The sequence below is a fragment of the Rana temporaria genome, chromosome 12, assembly GCF_905171775.1.
Source record: "Rana temporaria chromosome 12, aRanTem1.1, whole genome shotgun sequence".
Taxonomy (NCBI): Eukaryota; Metazoa; Chordata; class Amphibia; order Anura; family Ranidae; genus Rana; species Rana temporaria.
In genome coordinates, this window is record NC_053500.1 from 58,822,794 (window position 1) to 58,849,305 (window position 26,512).

At 44.8% G+C, this 26,512-nt stretch overlaps 1 protein-coding gene across 2 annotated transcripts in view; it reads left to right on the plus strand.

Annotated features, from left to right (window-relative positions):
- The window catches only part of TBC1D16 (TBC1 domain family member 16), a 305,823-nt gene that overhangs the window by 269,211 nt on the left and 10,100 nt on the right, over nt 1-26,512 (plus strand). For both annotated transcript variants that reach the window (XM_040330437.1, XM_040330436.1), the window contains exons 10-11: nt 2,779-2,958; nt 18,170-18,316. In XM_040330437.1, the coding sequence (XP_040186371.1) occupies nt 2,779-2,958; nt 18,170-18,316 (327 nt within the window). The remainder of the gene's footprint in view (nt 1-2,778; nt 2,959-18,169; nt 18,317-26,512) is intronic.

Sequence of the window (26,512 nt, forward strand, 5' to 3'; positions counted from 1 at the left end):
TGGTGCTATCACATCAATATGGACCAAAATCTCTGAGGAATGTTTTTAAACACCTTGTTGAATCTATGCCACGAAGAGTTAAGGCAGTTCTGAAAGCAAAAGGGGGTCCAGCTGGGCACTAGCAAGGCATAGCTGATGAAGCGGCCAGTGAGTGTATATGATTTCAATATGCACCTTTGTATACTGCTGTGTGTGAATGCATGTACAGTCATGGGCAAAAATATTAGCACCCCTGGATTTCTGTCAGATAATGCCACCACTTTGCCCAGAAAAGCGTTGCAATTACAAATGTTTAAGCATTCTCGCTTTCTTTTGTTTATTACTGGTATGACACAAAAAAGTGGAGAAACGAAAAGCCAAATTCTGTGCAAAACTGCACAAAAAATGGACTGGCATCTTCTTAAAATTATAAGAAATAATTGCATTACAAGTTTGTGTGATGCTCCTGTAATTTGTAATTGAACTTACCTGTATCAATTAACAAGTGCTGACAATGTAGAATTAATACCGGCAACCAGTTAAAATGGTGAAAAATCGACTCAAGCTTTCAGCGGTGTGTCTCTGTGTGTCACACGGAGCATGGAGAAGAGAAAGAAGAGCAAAAATAATTCTGAGGATTTGAGAACAAACATTGTGGAAAAGCATGGACACTCTCAAGGTTACAAGTCCAGAGATTGTAATATTCCTGTGTCCACTGTGAGCAATATTGTCAAGAAGTTTACAGCCCATTGCACTGTAGCTAACTTCCCTGGACATGGACAAAAGAAAAAAAATTATAAACAATTCCAACGGATTGTTTGAATGGTGGATAAAGAGCCTCAATCAATTTACAGACAAATTCAAGCTGACATTCAGGTGTACAACTGTGTCAGCTCAAAGTATACGTCGCCATCTGAATGAAAAGGGATGCTATGGTAGGAGACCCAGGAGGACCCCATTGCTGACACAGAAACATAAAAAAGCCAGATTGGAGTTTGCCAAAACTTACCCAAGAAAGACAAATTCCTTTTGGGAGAATGTGCTGTGGACAGACGAAACAAAATTACAGCTTTTTGGTAAAGCCCATTATTCTACTGTTTTCTCAAAAAATTGAGGCCTTTAAATAAAAAAATACAGTTACTACAGTCAAACATGGTGGAGGTTCACTGATGTTTTGGGGTTTCTTTGCTGCTTCAGGCACTGGATGTCTTGATTGTGTACATGGCATTATGAAATCTGAAGACTACTACAGAATTCTTGGGTGCAATATTGGGTCCAATGTCAGAAAGTTGGGTCTTCGTCGGAGGTCATGGGTCTTACAGCAAGACAATGACCCAAAACAGATGTCAAAAAGCTCCCAGAAATGGTTTAAGACAAAGCGCTGGAGAGTATTCAACTGGCCAGCAATGTGTCCAGATCTAAATCACAGAGCATGTGTGGAGAGATTACAAAACAGCAATTGGGAGAGGGAACCCTTCCAATCTGAGAGTCCTGGAGTAGTTGGCGAAAGAAGAGTGGTCCAAAATTCCAGTAGAGGTGTAAGGAACTCATGGATGGTTACAGGAAGTGATTGATTTTCAGTTATTTTTTTCCAAGGGGTGTGCTACCAAATATTAAATTGTGTCAATAGTTTTGTCCAGTAATTTTTTTTGTAGTTATGCATGGAATATGTCAGATTTGTCTTTTTTTTGTGTCATACCAATACAAACAAAAGAAATAAACATTATAATGCCTAAACATTTGTATTTGGGCGAAGTGGTGCATTATCTGACACAAATGCAGGGGTGACAATATTTTTGACCATGAAGTATTAAAATAATTGATCCAAGTTTAGTGGTGTAGCTGCATCAGTAATTGTTGACAAGGTTTGGTACAACCAAGGAAGGAGTGCAGAACTAAGCATTGCCCAGAAGTGTGCAGTACAGGCTAGTATAGGTTTTCCTATGAATGAATAGAGAACTCCGCGCTATGGTAATAAAAATATAAATATATTAAAGAAGCTGCTCCCCTAAAGTGGTGTGAAAACAACTTTGGCAATGTGGGGGTGTATAATAAGGGGGCGCTAATAATAAGTGATAAATAAATTCCAAATTCTAGCTTGAAACAATATATTTACTATAAGGTCAACAATATAATAGTGATTTAAAGTGCAAGTGCTTATATAATGACAACATCAAAAAATAGGTGCAAACAGGTCCAAAAAATGCAGCAATAGTCACTAAATGATAAGCATTGGTAAGTTCATGCATCAAATGGTTGACTTGAGAGTAGACACCATGCTGGACTGGCTATAGAACTAGGGATGAATACATTTACTGTGCTGCACCCTGTACACCTGAACAGCATAGGATGCATTAAGGTGAAAAAAAAAAAACGTGAAGGTTTACAACACATTCCTGATTGGACTTTAGATGCAGTATTTGTTATCCCTATTTCCTTCAAGTTGAACATTCTTTATGGATCATTGTACTCTGTTTATTGGTTGATTTTTTTTTTGTTGTTCATTTCTTATACAATCTTTGTGAAACTAATAAAAAAAAAACATTCAAGAGGCTGTGGGACTTTGCTGTCATTTTCTGCACTGTGACAGCTGCCTGGGATTAGAAGCAGTACAGTGATTTCAAAGAGAATCTCCTTTGCTATTGTTACAACTGATACTGCTATTAGATGCTGTAGAATGACACCATAGGGGTAATTTCTAATTTAGCCCAATTGCACAATGTAGTTTGTGTGCATTTTTTATTTGGTTTAAATTATAGCTACTGTAAATTTTGTAAGACTACTTTATACTACTTTCAGATGTATCTTCGTGAGTTACTGCGTCTTGTTTACGCTCGTTTTTATCAACACTTGCTGTCTCTTGGAGAAGATGGTCTCCAGATGCTGTTCTGTCACCGTTGGATGCTTCTTTGCTTCAAAAGGGAATTTCCAGACTCTGAGGCCCTCAGGATGTGGGAAGCATGCTGGGCTCATTATCAGGTACCATTAATTAATTGCTTGTTAAATTGTAACTTTTATTTTCATGTCTGTCTTTAGCTGGAATGTTGTTGGCTATTTTGTTTTGGTATAGCTTGACCAAACTTTCTTTGACAAGTTGAACAGGCATAGGACTTCCTCGCATTTTGGTTGAACTATAGTCATTTTCATTTTTGTGAAATACCCCATGTCAGCTCATTGAACGTATGACTTTGCAAGTGTTTATATCTAAAAAAATAAATAAATAAGTGGCCAGAGAATGCTGTGAGGGGTTAGAAATACAGTCCTCTTCAGTTCTGGTGAGGATCTCTTTTAGAGCCCATTCACACTGAGGCAGTTTTCAGGCATTTTAGCACTAGAAATAGTGCCTGTAAAGTGCCTAAAAACTGCCCCCCATGCCGCCCGAATGTGAAAGCCTCTGTGCTTTCACACTGGTGTGGTGTGATTACAGGACGTTAGAAAAAGTCCTGAAAGCAGCATCTTTGGGACGGTTAAACGCCCCTGCCTATTGCAAAGAATATGCATCTTTTCCGAAGCGCCTGAAAAGCGATTCGGAAGCACCGCAACATAGGAGTTTTTAACCCCTCCTTTGGCCAAAAAGTGCCGCTTAAACAGCAGTAAAGCGCCGCTAAAAGGAGCAGCGCTTTACCGCTGATGCACATGCGGCCCCAATGTGAAAAGTGTCTTAGGTAGGCCTTAGTTGTCAGCTTATCTAGGTACTTTTGAGAAGTAGACTGTTCAGCTATGTGTTAAAGCATTTCTCTGTCGTAGTTTATCTAAGCCCTAAAGTGTATCTAAATCCTAACCACCAACTTCACTTTTTTGGCCCCCTTTTAGTCTTTTTTAAATACACCTTTGAAACCAATTGCTAATTAATAACTGTTGATCATGCCAGAAATCCAGTTCTGTCACCTGCGCCCTGCAGTGTTATCAGGAAGTGTGTTAAAGTATATGTAAACCCTCACCTAATAAATACCCAGTTATCCCTTTTCTTTAAAGGTGATCACATACCCTCTGTTCTCAGCTGCCCAGAAAGGTGTGGGGAGGAGAAACGGCAGTACATAGTTTTTTTTCCAGTGAATGGCTAAGGAGAGAGTGAGGTGTTCTGTAGTCCTAACAACCTTCTGTTATTGTCCAGTTAAGTCTAGCATGATCCAATTTTGCACCAGCAGGGGAAAAAAAAAATCCTTCTTTATCTCCCAAGAGGCAATCAAATATTCCCTGGATCAACTTTACCTATAAAGATTAGTATCCAGTTATACTACTTGCATTTAGGAACGAATCAAGGCCTCTTTTAAAGCAATCTGCTGAGCTGGACAGAGCCAGCTCTTGAGGAAGTCTATTTCACGTGTAAGCGGGGTGAGGGGTGCGGTGATTCACTGAGGGAGACACACGTAAAGTTCTTTGAACAAGGTAACGTTTATTACCGAAAGGCGGTAGTAGTAACAGTCTTTACAATCAAACGGCAAATGGTTCCTCTCCAGGCATGGAGGCACAGATATGCAGTACAGATACTGTTGTTCTAAGCGATGTGGCTTTCTGAGTATCACAGGCACTTCCCACTTAATGGTACATTATATACCCCAGCACACAATGCTTATTGGAAGAGGCTGGAAACACATTACCCGTAGCAGCTGGGAGTCTTTCTTCTGACCAAGGTTACCACTGCAGGACTCCGTAGGACCCCTAAACTATCCCTCACAGGCCGGAACACTCTCCCTGGCTTCTCCTCTCTCTCCCTCACAAGCAGGGTCTCTGTCCCTATCTACATCCACTTGTGTTCTCCCTAAAACGTGCCTGAGCTTTACTATAAAAAGAAACCACCCAAAAATGGTCGCCCAAATCTCTCGAGATCTCGTGCAGCCTATCAAAACACAGGGCTCCTCCAAAATGGTGTTGGAGACACTCTAGAGGCAGAAGTGTTAAACATAAATACATACAAAAACATAACAATTCGACTGCAGTATGAACACATATGATTACTTTACCACTTGCTCTTGCAGCACTAGACTGCCCTATCACTGACAGCTGCTTACACACGTTTTTACAGCTCTTGCTGTGAAAAGTATACATTTACTTTTTCATTCTTTTTATTTGAGGGAGTTGTGGCTTCCAGATAAGCAGACCTTACATTTCCCACTTTAAGAATGTATTGATGGATCAAGTTGTACCAGCAGAAGAAAATGGATGCTTTGTTTGTTTTTTGTTTTTTTGCTTTTGACAGTCAAATCACATTGTCGGCTTGTAGTTCCAAGGGCAAAAGTGTTTGCTTTTTTTTATCTGACTTAATTAGCAAAGACCATTACTGTTCTCTATAAAACAGATAAACAGCAAATCTGTTTTGATCAAAGTTTTTCTAAAGAGCATACAGCCCTCACAATCATTGCAGTAATCATGCAACCCAACAGATTGAATCACAGCTCCAGTTATACAAAATTTATTTTGTAGACTTTCACCTTTTTATATACCGTATTTATCGGCGTATACCGCGCACGTTTTTCCCCTGAAAATGGGAAAAATCACGGGTGCGCGCTATATGCCGATACCATACCTCGGAAGGGGACGAGCGCCCGCCGGAAATCACTGAGCCGTCATCTCCTCTAGGCTCTCACGTCACACACGCACAGTCCGGCCTTCGCCACCAGCATTGGACCAGTGTTCTGTCTGTCACAGGAGATGGTCCAATGCCGATGGCGGAGGTGGGACTGTGCGTGTGTGACGTGACAGCCGAGTGGAGTTGACGGCTCTGTGATTTCCGGCAGTGAATTCCGGTGGGCGCTCGTCCCCCTCCTTCCCCCCCGAGGTATGCCATAGGTATGCGCTACAGTCTCGGCCAGCACTGCCGCGCTGCCCATGTTTAAGGGTTTCCTCACCATCCCCTTCACCACAGACTGCTGAACATTTGGGTATAGAAGCCCCAAGCCGCGCTACAGTCCCGGTCAGCGCTGCCTGCGTCTGAGAGTTCCAGCTCCCTCCCATCCACCATCGAGTGCTGACAGCTAGAAGCCCTAAGGTACTGTGTATCTCCTTGAACATAGGAGCTGCTCTCTGAGTTGCTTGCTGTACATTGCAGTTTATCTTATTTTAAATTTTAACTGAATTTACTATTTGGAGTAAAAAAAATTGTTTTTCCAGAAAATTCCCTCTTAAAATTGGGGTGCGCGTTATACGCCGATAAATACGGTATATAATTGCGCCACACAAAATGTTGTTGTAACATGTTTGTACTGCTGCTAATTTAGTCTTTATTGTAGTGCTGATAATCTGTTTTGCAGGTTATTATCTTTTGCATATTAATATTCCCACGTTTTTATGCTTATTAATATTTTCTAACTCCATCATATGCACACACGCTGACTTTATGTAAATTATTTTTTTTTTTTCCTGGAAGTGCAACTATTTTAATTACTTTTTGCTTATAAATTATAAGATCTATATATAACATATTCTTTGACCCTAATGAAGAGAAGTTTAACCCCTTTTTCCAATGATGGTGGTGCATGGTTATGCAGTAATAAAGGATGTATTTTCTATATCCTCCTCAGCTCCCTTGCAGCAGTCAGCTTTGCTATTGCTGAATCCTCAGCAGATTGTAATCCAAAGAACTGGACTGATTGATGGCAGTCTGCACTACATCCCCATAATACAGATACCAACAACACATCTATAGATAACGGGGGGCAGATTCATATAGATCTGCGGATCTTTAGATCCGCTAGATCTACCTGGTTTACGATCCGCCGGTGCAATTTAGCGAGGCAAGTGCATGATTCGTAAAGCACTTACCTCGCAAACTGCACCGTCGGATCCTAACTCCCCCCGGCGGAATGCAAATTCCGCGGCTAGGGGGAGTGTACAATTTAAATCAGGCGCGTTCCCGCGCCGATTTAACTGCGCATGCGCCGGGGCGAAAAAGCCCAGTGCGCATGCTCCAAATGACGTCGCTACGATGTCATTGTTTGCGGCGGGTACGTCGTTTGCGGCCATCGGTATTCCCGATCGCGGTACGCAAACGACGTAGAAAATTTAAAAATCGGCGCGGGAACGTCGGCCATACTTAACATTAGCTACCCCTCATAGAAGCAGGGGTAGCTATCCGCCGGAAAAAACCCGAACGCAAACGACGTAGAAAACGAGCGACGGGCGGGCGTACGGACGTGAATCGGCGGTTTTCCTCATTTGCATATGCGACGGGTAAAAAATCGCGACGACACCTAGCGGCCGGCGGGAGATTACAGCCTAAGATTCGACTGGTGTAAGTCACTTACACCAGTCGGATCCAAGGGAGATCTATGCGGAACTGATTCTTATGAATCAGTCGCATAGCTCCGACGGTGGGATCTCACAGATCCGACCGTCGGGTCTCACAGATACGACGGCGGATCAGGAGATCCGCCGGCGTATCTCTATCTTAATCTGCCCCCTGGACTTTTGGGAAGCTGAAATCGTATACCCTTAACCACTTCCATACCAGGCACTTACGCACCTTCCTGCCCAAGCCAATTTTCAGCTTTCAGCGCTGTCGCATTTTGAATGACAATTGCGCGGTCATGCTAAACTGTACCCAAACTATTTTTTTATACCTCCCCTCTGCAATTTTTATTTTTTGCGCAACAACTAAAAAAAGACAGAAAATTTTGAAAAAAATAAAGGTTTTATTTTTTTATGTCATTTTTTTTGTAAATAAGTATGTTTTCTTCTTCAATTATGGGCACCGATGGGCACCGATAGGCGACACTGAGGGCAACTGATAGGCAGCGCTGGAATGCGGCACTGATGGGCACTCATCGGCGGCACTGATGGGCTCTCATCGTTGGGAACTGGGCATGGATGGGCACTGATGGCATTGCTGGGCATCACTTGTTTATCCCATATTGTGCCAGTCAGTGCCCATGTTGCCAGTCAGTCCCCTTTTGTGGGCACTGATTGGCATCTATTCTAATTTTTTTTATTGTGCCCTTCCCTGGTGGTCTAGTGTGGGCATTCGAGTGGGGGCCGCGCTGATAAACAATCAGCGCGAACCCCCCTGTCAGGAGAGCCGCCGATCGGCTCTCCTCTACTCGCGTCTGTCAGAAGCGAGTGAGAAAGAGCCAATCAACAGCTCTTCCTGTTTACATTGTGATCAGCCGTGATTGAACACGGCTGATCACGTGGTAAAGAGCCTCTGCCAGAGGCTCTTTACCGAGATCGGAGATGTAGAGTGTCAGACTGACACCCCGCATCACCGATAGCCGCGCTGCACGGGCCCGCGCCGGCATGTTATCCTGCTGGACGTCAATAGACGTCCACTCAGGATAACACAACCACTTCCCGGACGTCAATATACTATTGACCGGGCGGGAAGTGGTTAAGGACCGAGCTTCTTTCTGAGATTTGGTGTTTACAAGTAAAAAACAGTTGTTTTTTTGCTAGAAACACCCTAGAGAATTAAATGGCGGTCATTGCAATACTTTTTGACGCACCGTATTTGCTCAGCGGTCTTACAAGCGCACTTTATTTGGAACAAATTCACTTTTTTTAATAAAATAAGACAACAGTAAAGTTTTTCTATATTGTGAAAGATAGTGTTACGCAGAGTAAATTGATACCAAACATGTCACGCTTCAAGATTGGAATGGCGACGAACTTTTACCCTTAAAAATCTTCATAGGCGACTTTTAACAAAATTCTACAGGTTGCATGTTTTGAGTTACAGAGGAGGTCTAGGGCTAGAATTATTGCTCTCGCTCTAAAGATCACAGCAAAACCTCACATGTGTAGTTTGAACACAGTTTTCATATGCAGGCGCTACTCACATATGCGTTCGCTTTTATTTTTCCTTTTATTTTTACACTGTTCTTTAAAAAAAAAAAAAATCACTTTTATTCCTATTACAAGGAATGTAAACATCCCTGGTAATAGAAAAAGAAGCATGACGGGACCTCAAGGTCAAAAAGACCTCAGATCTCATATTTACACTTAAATGCAATAAATAAAAAAAATAAAAAAAATGTTCCTTTAAGAGCAATGAGTGGAAGTGACGTTGTTTCTGCCCTGCAATGATATGGAGAAGGGTGGGGGCCATCTTCCCCTCGCTCGACTCCATACCCAGCCAGGAGAAGGATCCGATTGCCTCCGCTCTCTCCCGCTGCCGATAAATCTGGTCTTGCAGAGAATCTGCCGCAGAGACCACTTTTATCTTGAAGCGGACCCCCCGCTCTTGAAGAGGATACCGGGGTTATGGTAGCTAGCTGCTACCATATCAACAGTATTTCTCTTCCGTTCATGGACGGACACTGCAGCATTGACCTTAGGGTTATATATCCTTCCTTTCAGGAGAGACTAGGCAGAAAAAACAGCACTTCGAGTGTTAAAACACTTCTCTCAGTACAGCACCTCCCAGGGGGCGGGTCCCCCGGGTACATCCCACTCTCTGGAGCATCCAGCCTCAGTTTTTTTCTGCCTAGCATTAGGAGAAGACATGGCCCTTCTGGAGCCCATGTGCTCTGGAGATTTTTTGCGATTTTTCGCTTTTATTTGATTTTTTTCCTGCATTTTTGGATCCTGGGATCTACAATCAACTGCTGACTGGGTGACAGGCTGGATCTGCGATCCTTGTAGTCCCCCCATGTTCAGCCATCGAGCGTGTGCCGGCCTTTAGCTAGGCCGTCCACAACATGCCCCGTTGCTCCAGGGGCGGCCGATGAGCTATATGCTACAGGGCACACATATGACCGGTCTCTATGGCTTTGTCACAGTGTGCCGGGCCGACAGCCATGTCGTATCTGCTGTGGACGTTGAATCTGTCTGAAATGCCTCCAGCCGGTGGTCGCAGGATGGGTAAGTAGTATCCCCTTGCCTCGGCAGGGTGGTTCGGCTGGTGCATTCCTGGGGAGGTCGACTGAGGGTCTGCCCTGCTTTCCTCTCTCCCTTCCTCTCCCTCCTTCCCCGTTCTGGGTGGCGGCTGTGAGGTGGGGGGTCCACCTGGGGGGGCTCTGTTACTGCCGGGGGGCTGTGCTGCTATGGGGTGCTATTGTTGTTTTTTGTGCTTTTGTGCTGTGTATGCTGGACAGTGTTCTGCTGTGTGTTACTGGGTTTTTAAACACGTGTACGGCTGCCATTTTACCGGTGACGTGGTTCTATGTATCGGTGGCCATTTTCTTGTAGCCCCATGCTGTTTTTTCTGCATGTCGGCGGCCATCTTTTGGAAAAGTTTTGGCCTCTAGTGTCTGGAATAACGGCGCCAACGCCTGCAGCATACTTCCTTAGGGATGGCACAGCACGCACAGCGCTCTCAGCTCTGCAGCAGTAATTCATCCTGTTTTTGGGTGGTGAGTCCCCTGGGGGCCCCCTGCTCTCTGTGACAGCCGGGAGGGTGGCCTGTGGGTCCTGTTCTGCAGTACTAGGGCGGCATATACAGTGGGTCAGCATGGAGTCTGAAACGGAGGCTTCTACCCCAACCATGCCACAGTTAACCCTTAGTGCTCCTGCGACCTCGGTGAATGCTATGACGGCAGTCCTTGAGGTGTTTGTTTCCAGGATTGAAGCGGCAAGTGGCCAGAAGGGGGGTAAAAAGCGCCCCCTCCCTGCGCCTGCTTCTGGGGATGTCTCTGACGCGGAATCAGGCCCTGCTACTGCATCTGGCCCTGGTTCTGTCATGTCGGATGATGCAGACTTAGCCCACACGGACAATGAGGATGACTCTGCTTCAGCGTCAGCGCATGATAAGGCGTTTGTTGGAGCTCTTATCACTGCGGTGCGGGGCACTTGGAAACTTGAGGATTTGGCGGAGGCATCAGACATGCCGGACCCTTTTGGGTTCCGCAAGCCACCCCGCACTGCGAAAGTGTTTCCCTGTGTTTCATATTTGGACAAACTGTTATACAAGGAATGGGATCGGCCACAGAAAGTTTTTGCAGTACCAAAATACTTTGCGGTCCGTTTCCCTTTTGAGGAGGACTTTTTTAAAAAGTGGGTTTCTCCTCCGTCAGTGGACCCTCCGGTGTCCAGGCTGAACAAGGCCACCACGTTGCCTGTGGAAGGGGCTCCCGCATTTAAGGACCCCGCAGATAGGAGGGCTGAGGCTGTGGCCCGCTCCATATTCACAGTGGTGGGGTCGGCGGTGAGACCGGTTTTGGTCGGGGCTCTGGTTACTTACCGAACGGGCAAAGTCCCTGTTGCAGGAGCTGGAGGCGCAGAATGCTTCTGAGACCTGTGTGGACCTGGTGCAAGGCCTGAAATTTGTCTGTGAGTCGGCACTGGATATGCTCCCCTTGCTCTCCAGGGCCTTCGCCTACGTGGTGGTACTACGCCGCCTTGTGTGGCTAAAGTGTTGGTCTGTGGACCAGTCCTCTAAGAAGGCCATGGTGGATTTGCCTTTTAAGGGTGAACGGCTTTTTGGGGCGTCCCTGGATGACATCATGAAAAATGCCACAGGCGGTAAGAGCACTCTGCTCCCGCAATCTGGGAAGGGTAAGGAGCCTCGCCGTAAGCAAGGGCCCTCTTTTTCTACCCTCAAGCAGTTTTTTCGCCCGCCAAGTGTGGCAGGAAAACGTTTCCAGGGTGCTAAGGCGTCCACTGAAGGGCAAAAGCGCCCATGGTACCGCAAGCCCAACAAGCCTGCGGACAAGCCTGCCTCCGCATGAAGGTCTGTCAGGGGCTGTCCAGGATCTGCTGGTCAGGGGAGTGATTGTGCCGGTTCCCTCAACAGGACGGTTTCAGGGGTTTTACTCCAATCTGTTTGTAGTCCCCAAGAAGGATGGGGTCCGTCCAATCCTGGACCTCAAGGCCCTCAATTGTTTTGTCAAAGTGCAAAAATTTAGTCGATTGGCTCAGTAATAGCAGCGCTCTTCAGGGATTTCCTAGCATCCTTGGATATCAAGGACGCGTACCTGCATATCCCCATATGCGCAAAACACCAGAGGTTTCTGCGTTTTGCGGTCAGGGAGGACCACTTTCAATTTGTGGCCCTCCCGTTCGGCCTGGCCTCAGCACCGCGGGTTCTCACCAAGGTGCTCGCTCCGATTCTAGCCCTGCTGCGGCAGCGCGGGATCGCTATCGTGGGATACCTGGACGACCTTCTTCTGAGAGCTTCCTCAAGCTCAGAGTTAGAAGAGGACGTGTCTATCACCTGTCGGACCCTCCGAGAATTCGGTTGGCTATTGAATATCCAGAAGTCAGTACTGGTACCGTCTCAGCGGCTGGAATATCTGGGGTTAGTCCTGGATTCCTCAGAGGCGAGAGTTTTTCTCCCAACGGAAAAACTGCAGACTCTGCAATCTGTGGTGCATCGGTTGGCGGCCCAGAAATGGGCGTCGCTTCGCTTTTGCATGAGAGTGCTGGGTCTGATGGTGGCCTCTTTCGAGGCAGTTCCGTATGCCCAATTCCACACTCGAGTGTTACAGAAAGAGATTCTGTCACGTTGGAACAAGCTTCCTTCGTCTCTGGATTACCAGATTCGGGTGAGTCGACTGGTCAAGTCCTCCCTAGTGTGGTGGCTGACATCTCCGCTACTTCGGACCGGAAAATAGTTTCTGCCATGTCATTGGACAGTGATCACGACGGATGCCAGCCTCACTGGCTGGGGGGGGGGTGTCTGGGGTGTCAAGTCATCCCAGGGGCGCTGGACTCGGGAGTCCTGCCTTCCAATCAATGTACTGGAGCTCCGAGCGATCAAGTTGTCTCACCAAGTGGTCTCTGGGTCTGCAAGGCCGACCGGTCAGAATCCAGTCCGACTCTGTCGGCGGTGTACATTCCGGGGGTGCTGAACTGGCAAGCCGACTACCTAAGTCACCAAAAGCTAGACCAAGGAGAATGGTCACTACACCCGAACCTTCTAGCGTCCCGTCTCAATCGGAAGGTGTCACGATTCGTGACCAGGACGAGGGACCCGTAGGCGGACGTGTTGGTGGCGCCATGGGGTCACTATCGCCTAATATACGCCTTCCCTCCCCTGCACCTTCTTCCTCACCTGCTGCACAGGGTGGAAGCCGAGGGGATACCAACAATCCTGATCGGATTGGCCGCGCCGTCCTTGGTACGCCTACCTGGTGCATCTGGTGGCAGACGTCCCTTGGCATCTACCCCTGAGAGAAGACCTTCTGTCACAGTGTCCTATCTTTCACCCTGCTTTACAGTCGCTGGCTTTAACGGCATGGCTGTTGAGAGCCAGGTGTTGAAGGACCGAGGCCTGTCGGGCTCGGTGATCTCTACCATGCTACGAGCAGGGAAGTCCACTTCACAAAAGATTTACCATCGTACGTGGAAGGCCTACATCTCTGTGGGAAGAGATGAAATGGCACCCCTGTACATACGTGATGTCCTGGATTCTGCTGTTTTTACAGCGTGGAGTGGATCAGGCTCTTGCCTTAAGTATGGTTAAGAGTCAGATTTCGGCTCTAGCTGTCTACTTTCAGCAACCCTTGGCGGCGCACTCCTTGGTGCGTACGTTTGTGCAGGGGGTCCGGCATGTGGCCCCTCCTGTGCGTCCTCCACTGCCTCCATGGGACTTGAATTTAGTTCTTTCGGTGCTTCAAGAAGCTCCGTTTGAGGACATTCGGAAGATTCCTTTGTTGACCCAGAAGGTGGTTTTTCTGGTGGCAATTACCTCGGTCAGACAGGTATCTGAACTGGCGGCCTTGTCCTGCAAGGCTCCTTACTTAGTCATCCATACGGATAAGGTGGTGCTGCGGCCGCAGCCATCATTCCTTCCAAAGGTTGTTTCGGCTTTTCACATTAATAAGGACATTGTTATGCCATCCTTATGTCCTCGGCCAAAAAAACAGAAGGAGGCCACTTTGCATTCATTGGACGTGGTGCGGGCCCTACAGGTGTACTTGTCTGCTAGGGCTCCGTTTCGGAAGTCGGACTCACTGTTCGTGTCGGTGACTGGTCCTAAGAAGGGTCTGGCGGTCTCGTCGGCCACCATTTCTAGGTGGATCAGACAGGTCGTGCTCCAGGCCTATGCCGTAAAGCGGCGGGCGCCTCCCTTTCAGGTTACGGCGCATTCGACCAGGGCGTTTGGTGCCTCTTGGGCTTTCCGCCATCAAGCGTCTGTCTTACAGGTATGTAAGGCGGCGACCTGGTCGTCTATCCACACCTTCTCAAAATGTTACAAGGTGGATGTGAGTGCATCTTCGGATGCCTCCTTTGGCCGCAAGGTTTTACAGGCGGCAGTTTAAGGTTGAAGTTCCTCCGTTGAGGAACTCTGGTTTGTTTGGGGTGAAGCTTGGTTTTCTGTGTGTTTTTTTCCCACCCCTCGAAATTTTTTGACACTGCTTGGGGACGTCCCTAAGGTCAATGCTGCTGTGTCCGTCCATGACTGGAAGAGAAAATAGGATTTTTGTACTTACCGTAAAATCCATTTATCTGAGTTCATGGACGGACACAGCACCCACCCCTGGGAGGTGCTGTACTGAGAGAAGTGTTAACACTTGAAGTGCTGTTTTTTCTGCCTAGTCTCTCCTGAAAGGAAGGATATATAACCCTAAGGTCACTGCTGCTGTGTCCGTCCATGAACTCAGAGAAATGGATTTTACGGTAAATACAAAAATCCTATTTTTTCTTCAAAATAGTGACAGAAAACGACGGTGGGCGGTCTGGAAGTGGTTAATGATGATAGGTACAAAAAGGTGACTATTGGTTGATCCCTTGCTGATTTTGTACGGTTGCCCATTGACAAAGAAATGATTAGTCTATAATTTTAATGGTAGGTTTATTGTAACAGTGAGAGACGGAATAACAACAAAAATATCCAGAAAAACGCATTTCAAAAAAGTTATGAATTGATTTGCATTTTAACCACTTAAGCCCCGGACCAGAGCACTTTTTGCGATTCGGCACAGTTAATCTGTATTGTCAGCGCTGCATTAGTGACAAGTAACAGTTATTTAACCCCTTTGGGCTGCATTAGTGACACCAGTGTCAGTGTTAATTAACTGCTGCAGCATGCAGGGGTTAATTAACACTGATGCCACTAATGCATCACAAAGGGGTTCCATAACTGCCACTTGTAACTAATGCAGCACTGACAATACACATTAACCCCTTCATGCTGCATATTACAAATACCATTGGTAATTAGCCACTTACCAACCCATTGCAGTACATATACTGCGACAAGGTGGCAGCTACAAGCACTGTAACGTACCCATCACTGCCTGTTTCAGCCTAGGGTCACACTGTAGCAAACACATACATCACATGTGATTCGCACCCACACTGCCGATCACTTGCGATGTCTGTGCAATGCGAGTTCAGCTATACAGTTGTATGGCTGAACTCGCATTGGATTTGCCCAAAAAAGATGCAGGGACTTTTTTTTTCCCCGCACTAGAATTTGATCACATGTTCATGTGTTCTCACCCATGCGATCCGATTCATGTCTGAATCCACAGTTCGCACTGCAATCTGCAAACTGATCTGGGGGTGTCATTAACATTGTATTGACACCAGCAGCAGTTCGCAGAGGGCAGAGTGAACTGCCTGCGGGGGAAATACAAAGGAAAAAGCAAAAAAACTGTGCTAATTACAAATATAAATAAATAAAATAAAAGGCAGTAGCTTGCGTGCGATACACAGAAATAGAAAGAAAGATAAAGCTGCGCAGCTTTATCTTTCTTTCTATTGCGGGGGAAATACGATGCGGGAACCGGCTCTGGAATCGCACTGGTTCTCACATTGCTACAGTGTGAACCTAGGTTTAGGGATTCAGGTGAATGCCCATGCCCACCTACTCCCCTGTGATTTGACACAGTGGGAGTATGTCCGCAGATCCCAACCAATGATTCATGGCTGGGACCTACTGACTGGCTGTATCTAATCACAGCCCAGAGCCCTGTGTTGACGTGGGAAGTGGGTGGGGGTTAGGGTCATGAAGGTGAACCTGTCTAATGTTCCAGTAAAGCTTCATTCCTTCACACTCATTGCTCCCTCTTGTCAACTTCCCTTTCACTCACTCATCCAATCTACTACACACTCCTTTGTCTTAAACTAGGTTCTGTTCGGTCACCTCATCATTTGAGTTCTTTTCTGCTGTATTGGTATTCATATGTTGATCCCTCTTGCTTCCTACCAGGGTTTCCAGATGTTATTGTATTTTTTTTAAGGCCCCTTGCTTTACAAAAAACGATTTTTTTCTTTCAGAATTTCCGCAGTCATGTTATTTACCCATTTTCTGCTGAACGGAGGTAAAACCGACTACCATCTCAGGGCAATAAGTTTTCTTGCCTGAATTGGGCATCTCAGAACCACGACCTGGGTGTTCCCTGGGTTCCCCACTGCTTCCACTAATACCAGGAGATAGTGCTTTGCTTCCAGCTCTGTAGAAGTTTCGAACACCCGGTCAATGGTCCCTATCACCTCTGTCCAGTAGCGGAACAGCTTGGGTCATCTCCAAAACATATGGAGCATGTCCCCCTCTATATCCCCACACCTAGGACAACTTGTATCCAGCCTACGGCCAAACTGAAAAAGTTTGCTTGTGGTATAGTAGGTTCTATATAGTAGAAATAGATGTGACATCTTCTGAGAGGGGGACACCGACACAAGTGGGGCGAGTTCCAATATTCTATTCCACTGTATTTCAGAGATGATGCCCACGTCTTGTACTTGTACTTGGGGACCTCCATCCCTCTCATTCTCACTTTGTTTAAATGTGGGTATATTTTAGAGAATAAGCCTTTCCCTGTTTCAGCATTGGTTATATTTTGAAAACTGTATTTTTGAATTATTAGTAAAATTATTTTCTTACAGTACAGGACACGTGTCCCTCCACTATGTTCCTTATGATATGTCTGTTGCTACAGAACTGAGGCTAATTGGGAGTGTGAGGGCTTTTGTAGGGGATGTCCCTGGAGATCATTTTGCCAGTGTTCAATGATATAAAGGTAGCTGATTAACCAATGAATATGACGAAGATCCTCTGTCCTGTACTAAACTCCAAATAAGGGCAATTTACTGTTAAGTCAAAAATCCCACTTATAATGGTAGTGAAAGATTGCATCATGTACTGTATGTCATTTTGATTTTGCTATTTTGCAATTTAAGTAGCCAACAAATGCCTTCCATGCAGTATTATTGCCCTTTTCAGAAGACAATCTCCCCTTTCACTTCTTTTTAGAATTGCTGGATAAATGCTGACCTTACACTGAGTTGCTGTATATAAGGATACATGGTGAAGGGCTTTTGTTTTACTCCCAAGTGACAGCACTTGGCCACTGGCCACTTAGTCATTGAGCACTGAATTGTGGAAGGCACACAGAAGCACTGGGTTTTACTGGGATTCTAGAAGTTGAACAGTGTTGCAAGAAGGCTTGTGGACGGTATATACAGTATATGGAATGTATAAAATGTATACTGTTCATAAAGTGCTAATATAAGCACCCAGCTTGGAGGTTTTCTTTTTGGAGTGATACCCATCAACTTTTAGTATTAAGTGGTGACCAGAGATTAAGAAATTGCTCAAGCAGAAAATTCTGAACTGTAACGTGATTTCTTTATTCGCTTTGAAAGAACTTATTTTCCAGTAAGTGTAGGTCAAAATACCTGCTCTTTTTTTTTAAAGCGTATCATAAGCCCAAATCTCCATATTACACAGTTGTCACCAGAAAAAAAGTGTTGTTCTTGGAAGATTATCCCTTTATTCCTATTTTTTCCTACTCAAAAATTTGTATCCTCCTTCACTGGGTTCACAACATCCCCACATCCGTCTCACAGCAGGAGTCCTATGCGTCCTGGTTCACCGTTTTAGGTCTGATTTCAGCACAAATTTTGTGCTGAAATCGAACCTGGAACTGACCAAAAGATGCACAGCATTTTTCTGCAAAACGCACTAGACCTGCCGCGGAGATATGTGAACCGGCTCCATAGAGAGCCTGTCAAAATCTCCTGCTATTGTAAATTGGATGCAGAAAATTCGCTATGGTGTGAACCCAGCCTAAGTCTTGTTGACAATGGTCTTTAATAGAGAGGCTGAATCTCAGGTTCACAGAAAATTGACAGGGGTGTTCCAACCCCTCACTACTCTACCCAAAACTAAAATAATGTGTTTGGCTTTAGATACACTTAATTAATATTGTTTGCTGTTGCATTTGACCCCTACTTTAAAGAACTTTCTCAGGTAATGCACAAAGTTTGGTAAAAAATAAACCATATATGTCTAGCTATCTCATCTGTAGTGTTGTCTGTATTAAGAAAATGCTAAATCAGCTTTTTGACACTTTTCTATATCCTTTAGACAGATTATTTCCACCTTTTCCTCTGTGTTGCCATTATTGTTCTGTATGGAGATGATGTCATTGAGCAGCAGTTGCCAACAGACCAGATGTTGCTACATTTCAGTAACTTGGCCATGCATATGAACGGAGATCTGGTTCTTAAAAAGGTAAGTTTGAAGAACTGTGCATGTGTTTGGTACCATGGGACATAAATATGTTGGGAAGGAATTGTGGTTAGGAAATTATAAAAGACTTACTCTTTAATCTATGGTAGGATGTTTCTCTAGGGTGAGCAAGACAAATATGTATGATATAAATGGAGTATTTTAAAAGATGTGAAAGTTTTTTCTCTGGGTTTCATAAGTTTGCACTATACATAAAAATGACTGCTTGTGTTTTGTTTTTTCATTTTTCACTATAGTTGCATATTGATCCAAGTGAACACAGCTAAAATAAATATATATGCTCAAGTGTGCCCAAAGTTGGGGTGGGGAAAAGGGTTTGCAGGTGCAGTGTTGAGGGAGGGGGGGAAGCGCTTTGTTCAGGCATGAGATGAATGGATCGGTCTATAGGAAAGGTGGTGGTAGTGAGAGGAGGGGTGAGGGGTAAGAATGCAGTGGTTAGAGGGGATGGTGAGAGAAAGAATGAGTGAGAGCATAGAGATTAGTGGTGCTCATCTTCACTGGTCTCACAATTCGATTCCGATTATAATTTCTTAGATTCTGCGATGCATCACGATTACTGCCCAAGTGCCCATGTTTTTTTTTTCATCCACAAATCTAAGCAGTCAGAAATTGAAGAACTATTTTTTATTTTAATCTTGCCAGGAACCATGAATCAGACTGAGAGAGAAGTGCAGTAAAAATCACACTGTTTAATAATAATAATGGTAAAGGGTAAACCGAGCAAACATGGTCAAAACATAGCCAGAATTTGGTAACCGGAACGGATAGTCAGACAAGCCAGGACGTCAAGGAGCCAGGGATCAGCATACTTAAGAGCAGGCCAGGAACCAGAATGGATGTCTTAACAAGCAAGTTAAGCAAGCAAGTCTTAACAGGAACACAGGAGTCTCTTGATATATTGACCAGGCGAAGGCAGAGACGATCTGAACTGAGCAGCTTAAGTAGCCAACAGGACTGACGAGCAGGATATCATCACGGGTGAGTCACTGAAGTAAGATTAGAGCTGGCAATTAACCAACAGCTGAGCAGCCTGCTCTGAGAAGGAAGGGCTAGCCCAGCCCTTACAGTACCCCCTCCTTAACGACCCCTCCCCCTCAGAGGACCATTAGGTTTTTCAGGAAAACCGTCTATGGAAAGCACGGAGGAGGACAGGGGCATGTACGTCCAAGGATGAAACCCAAGAGTGTTCCTTCAGACCATACCCTTTCCAATGAATCAGGTACTGTATGCGCTCACGAAACCTACAGGAGTCAACAATGGACTGTACTTCATACTCCTCATTGTTCTCAACCCGTACTGGGTGATGACATGGCACCTAGGTGGTGAAGCGGTTGCAGACCAAAGAATTTAATGAGGAGGTATGAAATACATTAGAGATACGCATATTCAAAGGAAGGTCTAAAGCATAAGCCACTGGGTTAATCCTGCTGAAAATACGGACAGGCCCAATAAACCAAGGTGGCAACTTCAATGAGGGAACATGGAGTTGGAGGTTGCGAGATGACCCTGCCCCCAACCTGGTAGGAAGGCACAGGCAGGCGTCTGCGGTCAGCATGGAGTCTGTACCTATTATTGGCATGTCGCAAGGACTCCTGGACTTGTACCGAAGTGGACAAAGACCACGGAAATGCTCTAACACAGGAATGCTCTGAGGAGCAATTAAAGCGGAGTTCCGGCCACAATTTCACTTTTTAAATATAAATACCCCTGTAATACACAAGCTTAATGTATTCTAGTAAAGTTAGTCTGTAAACTAAGGTCCGTTTTGTTAGGTTGTTACAGCATTTAGACACTTTATAAAATAGAAATTGACTGGGGCCATCTTAAGTGTGGGCATCATAAAGCCAGACTGTATGACTTCCTGGATTTCAGCCTTGCAAATCTCGCACATGCTCAGTGTCAGATCAGGTTTCAGCACCTGTGCTGTCCAAGTCACATGATTCTTTGAGACTGGGGAATGCACAGACTCCTGGAAAGTTACACCCACTACATTCCCAGGAGTCTGTGCGGTGTAGGTTAGGAAGCATTAAGCACCTAGGTGCAGGAAGTGGGAAGATTAACTATTCTGCCTAGCAACAACACTTTGAAGGCATCTAAAAAAAAAATTGTAAAGGACTAATGACATTTTTTTAAAACTACTGATGTAATGTTATATTTATGGGTGGAACTCCACTTTAAGTCAAGCAACATGGATGGTTGGAAACCATAGTTTGTCTTAAACGGGGACAATCAGGAAGCAGAATTCATGGCACAGTTGTGAGCAAACTCCACCCAAAGTAAGAGGTCTGACCAGTTGTTATGATGGTCAGAAATATAGCAACGTAGAAACTGCTCCAAGGACTGTTTGGCTCATTCGGTGGCCCCATTAGACTGTAGGTTATACCAGGGTGTCTCAACTCCAGTCCTCAAGGCGCCCCAACAGGTCATGTTTTCAGGCTCTCCATTATTTTGCACAGGTGATTTGATCAGTATCACTGCCTTAGTAATTACCACGGCCATTTCATCTGAGGGAAATTTTGAAAACATGACCTGTTGGGGTGCCTTGAGGACTGGAAATGAAAAACACTGGGTTATACTCAGAGGAGAAAGAAAGCCGAATTCTGCACAAAAGGCTCACCAGAATTGGGACACAAACTGACTACACCTGTCCAAGGTGATCACCGTGGGTAGCCCATCTAAGCGAAAGCTTTTCCGTGCAAAAATGGAAGCCAGTTCCTTAGATGTGGGCAACTTCTTAAGTGGAATACAATGAGGCATTTTCGAGAAGTGGTCAACCACCATAAAGATAACTGTGACATATGCAAAAAAATATATACCAAAAAAAATTGTGCTTTTTGGGGATAAATACATATAAACCAACAGCTGCCCCCTTTAAAGTGAACAAATCACTAAACTGTGTAGAATTATAAAGAATAAGGTGCTATACATGTTCATGTGAAGATCTGGCACAAAGAAAAACACTAGATTAAAACTTAAATATACACATAAATGAAAAAATAAGCAAGCATAAAGTCCATAAGTGAATAAATCTCAACACCAAAACTAAATGTTCTGAGATGAAACTTCTAGATCTTCCACCACGAGTGCTCAGTATGAAGATGGCCACTCACCAGAGCTGTTTGACACCTTTTTACAGGAAGGTCAAAAAACGCTTTGGGAACACCAGATTGGTTCCGCTAATGGCATAAATCCACTCCCTCTGCATTAAGGTGAAAAAACACCTTGAACTCTCGGGCCCCCCGTTTTACTTACCAGAACCACGTAACTCATTGGGCGCGATCCCACAATGCTTTCCCCCAGTTTGAGGCGGCTCTTCATTGGAGATTCATAGCAGCGCAGCCATTGGCTCTCGCTGCTGTCAATCAAATCAATGAAACAGCGCACCAGGGGGCGGGGGTCGGGTAATACACTTGGCGGCTATGGCGGCCACTGTATCACATGGGAGCGTGCCCGCAAGCTAACCCCCTTGGGAGAGCGATTCCCAGAAGGGGGTTAGCTCTTGCGGAGAGGAGCCGAGGGACCCCAGAAGACGAGGATCGGGGTCACTCTGCAAAATTAACTGCACAGTGGAGGCAAGTATGGTATGTTTGCTATTTAAAAAAAATTAACCCTTAGAACCCCTTTAATGAATTCCAGAGACCTACTCTGTGGGTTACCGTCCTTTCTGGTGATGTCAGAGGCTTGACCAGAGATGAAAAGTTACGAATAAACTAATGATAATAACTGGCAAAGTTATGGAAAACTTTGCAGAGGGCGTAAACCCATGGTTTGGGGCCACTGTAGGACTGCAGAAGGTTTCTATAGGTCCATCGAAAAACCAGCAGTGAAAATGACATAACCCAGGAATTTTATCTGTTAACGATGGAACTCGCACTCCACTCCAATTTACAATACAGATCGTTTTCTCTAAGCCTCTGAAGCACACAACAGACGTCTGTGTGGTGGCTCTCTAGGGACTTGGAAAATATAAGGATATTGTTGAGAAACACCACCACACATAGCTGGAACAAATCTCAAAGAAGATCATTGATAAATTCCTGTAAAACTGCCAGAGCGTTGCAAAGGCCAAATGGCATTACAAGGGACTCATAATGGCCTGTTCTGGTATTAACCACTTCCTGACCGCCGCATGTATATGTACGTCCACAGAATGGCATGTACAGGCAAATGGGCGTACATGTACGTCCTTGCCTTCTAGCGGGTGGGGGGTCCGATCGAGACCCCCCCCCCTACATGCGGCGGTCGGGTTCCCTCGGGGAGCGATCCGGGACGACGGCACGATTATTTGTATATAGCCGCTCCGTCGCGATCGCTCCCCGGAGCTGAAGAACGGGGAGAGCCGTGTGTAAACACGGCTTCCCCGTGCTTCACTGTGGCGGCGTATCGATCGAGTGATCCCTTATATAAGGGAGACTCGATCGATGACGTCAGTCCTACAGCCACACCCCCATACAGTTGTAAACACACACTAGGTGTACCCTAACTCCTACAGCGCCCCCTGTGGTTAACTCCCAAACTGCAACTGTCATTTTCACAATAAACAATGCAATTTAAATGCATTTTTTGCTGTGAAAATGACAATGGTCCCAAAAATGTGTCAAAATTGTCCGAAGTGTCCGCCATAATGTCGCAGTCACGAAACAAATCGCTGATCGCCGCCATTAGTAGTAAAAAAAAAATTATTAATAAAAATGCAATAAAACTATCCCCTATTTTGTAAACGCTATAAATTTTGCGCAAACCAATTGATAAACGCTTATTGCGATTTTTTTTTACTAAAAATAGGTCGAAGAATACGTATCGGCCTAAACTGAGGGAACATTTTTTTTTAGATATGTTTTTGGGCGATATTTATTATAACAAAAAGTAAAAAATATTGCATTTTTTTCAAAATTGTCGCTCTATTTTTGTTTATAGCGCAAAAAATAAAAACCGCAGAGGTAATCAAATACCACCAAAAGAAAGCTCTATTTGTGGGGAAAAAAAGACACCAATTTGGTTTGGGAGCCACGTGCACGACCGCGCAATTGTCTGTTAAAGCGGCGCAGTGCTGAATCGCAAAACCTGGCCTGGGCATTTAGCTGCCTAAAGGTCCGGGGCTTAAGTGGTTAAGTGCACTTTTCCATTCATCGCCCTCCTTTACCCTCACAAGATTGTAGGCCCCTCTCAAATTAAGCTTTGTGAAAACCGTTGCTCCCTTGAGGTGGTCAAATAACTCCATAATCAACGGACTTGGATAAGCATTTTTAATCGTGAAACGATTGAGACCCCTATAATCAATACAAAGCCCCCACTTTGAGAAAGATCCCCATCTGCAAACGTGCCACCCCTTGGCCAACGTGCCTTTCCCAAGAGATGCTTAGTTATATACTACTAGTGATGTAGATGGGTGCTTCCAATTTCATATACAGGAGTAAATTAAACATAGCTGGCTATGCAGAGAAAAATTCTTACTTCATAAAACCGACTTACAAGGGGACAGCTAATTAAGATAAGAAAAGGCCATAATGTAAGGTAAGGTAAAGGGAGGAAACAAAACCAATAGCAAAGCAATGTGGACAGTCTACAGATGGTTAAGCAAAGGAGTATACCAGAGTTAAAGAAACATAGGAAAGCAGTTTTCAATATTGTGATTTATGGCTGGAGTTGCGGCAGTAAGAGCATACCTGTGTAGAGGGACAATGTAGAAATTTTCAGATGAATAGTGCAGAGTCAGAGGTGCTCCCACTTATAGAAATAACCCCACTTTGAGAAAGAACTCCCATCTGCAAAAGTGCCACCCCTTGGCCAACGTGCCTTTCCCAAGAGATGCTTAGTTATATACTACTATCGATGCAGATAGGTGCCTCCAATGTCATATACAGGAGTAAATTAAAGATGGCTGGCGATGCAGAGTAAAATTCTTACTTAAAAAAAACGACTTACAAGGGGACAGCTAATAAAGATAGGAAAAGGCCATAATTTAAAAAAGGGGTAAAAGGAGGAAACAATAGCAAAGCAATGTGGACAGTCTACAGATGGTTAAGCAAAGGAGTATACCACAATGAAAGAAACATTGAAAAGCAGTATTCAATATTGCTGTTTTAGCTGGAGTTAGCGCAGTAGGAGCATACCTGTAGAGGGACAATGATCACATTGTCATATGAGACATTCAGATGACTAGTGCAGAGTCAAAAGTGCTCCCACTTCTACCCCCACTTTGAGACAAAACCCCATCTGCAAGTGTGCCACCCCTTGGCCAACGTTCCTATCCCTATAAAGGCTTCTGGCCCCATTCAAACAGGGTCCTATTATTGTCGGCGGTAGCCGGCTCGGCTACTTTGGCTACTGGCATATCCCCTGAACTGAGTAGCAACGCCACCCGGATCTATGCTACCTATTGGTTATCTACTGCCTCCTTCCACGCTGCCCATCTAACTGCTGTGGCTGGGGACATCCTAAGATATCCCCCATCAGGAGACCCTACACTTCAAAATCCCAAGGCTGCTGCGATACCTGCTTACTGGAAAACACTCATCGCTGCAAACGGATAAGTACCATTACTACATCACATTTGTTACTGTACAAATACCCGGTTCATATATAGCTTTATTAAGTACTGTATTTGAATCTGGCTCTAGTAATTACTACGTTGTTGCTTGGGATGACTAATGGTGCCTTCATGTAATAGTTGTGGACTATCTTAAAGGTACATACACTTTTAAGGCATTTAAACTGAAATTGCCTCTCACAAGTTAATGCTACTTGCATACAGTATGTTCAAATGCTACGTGCTTGACATTCGTTATTATTGGTATACAGGCTTCCGCCCTAAAATGCTGAACATGTTCACTCTAACTTTTTCATACTAAAGATAGAAGGTATTTTATACCTACTCCCTTAGTAGCCCAATGCATTTCTTTATGTAAAGTGATATGATGTAGAGAACCCCCAAACTCCTGTTCGTTGATTGGAGTGACGCCTGGGGTCCCGTACTGATAATCGCTTGCATAGAGAAGTGCATTGGAAGCTTTAATGCAGTTGTGCTCATTCACGTTCATCATAATCTTTCAACGCTAGGGCTTGGTGGCATGTTGTAATACCTCCTCCCTTAGTAGCTCAATGCATTCCTATATGTGAAAGTGATATGATGTAGAGAACCCCCAAACTCCTGTTCTTTCATTGGAGTGACGCCTGGGGTCCAATACTGACATTTCACATAATATAGAGAGGTGCATTGAAATCTTTCATTACCGCAGTTGTGGTTCACTTCCGTTCACCGTAGTTTGTGACAATACCAGAGTTAAATAAACATAGAAAAGCAGTTTTCAATATTGCCATTATGGCTGGAGTTGCGGCAGTAAGAGCATACCTGTAGAGGGACAAAATACATTTTCAGATGACTCCCACTTTGAGACAGAAACCCATCTGCAAACGTTCCACCTCTTGGCCAACGTTCCTATCCCTAGCGATGCTCAGTTATATACTGGTAGGTATGGGGGTGGGCGCTTCCAATTGCTAATCAGGGAGTTAATCAAAGATGGCTGGCTATGCAGAGCAGAATTCTCACTTCAGAAACAGATTTACAGGGGGATAGCTAATAAGAAAAGGCCATAATTTAAGGGATAGGGAGGAAACAAAAATAACAAACCAATATGGACAGTCTACAGATGGTTAAGCAAAGGAGTATACCAGAATAACAGAAAAGCAGTCTTCAATATTGCGATTCATGGCTCGAGTTGCAGCAGTAACCGCATACCTGTAGAGGGAAAATTAAGAAATTTTCAGATGACTAGTGCAGAGTTAGAAGTGCTCCCATTTATAGAAATACCCCCACTTTGAGAAAGAACTCCACCTGCAAACGTGCCACCCCTTGGTCAACGTTCCTATTCCAAGAGATGCTTAGTTATATATTGATAGGGATGGGGGTGAGTGCTTCCAATTACATGTAAGGGAGTAAATTAAAGATGGCTGGCTATGCAGACCAAAATTCTCACTTCAGAAACCGACTTCCAAAGGGACAGCTAATTAAGATAAGAAAAGGCCATAATTTAAGGTAAGGTAAAGGGAGTAAACAAAAACAATAACAAAGCAATGAGGACAGTCTACAGATGGTTAAGCAAAGGAGTATACCAGAGTTACAGAAAAGCAGTTTTCAATATTGCGATTTATGGCTCGAGCTGCAGCAGTAAGAGCATA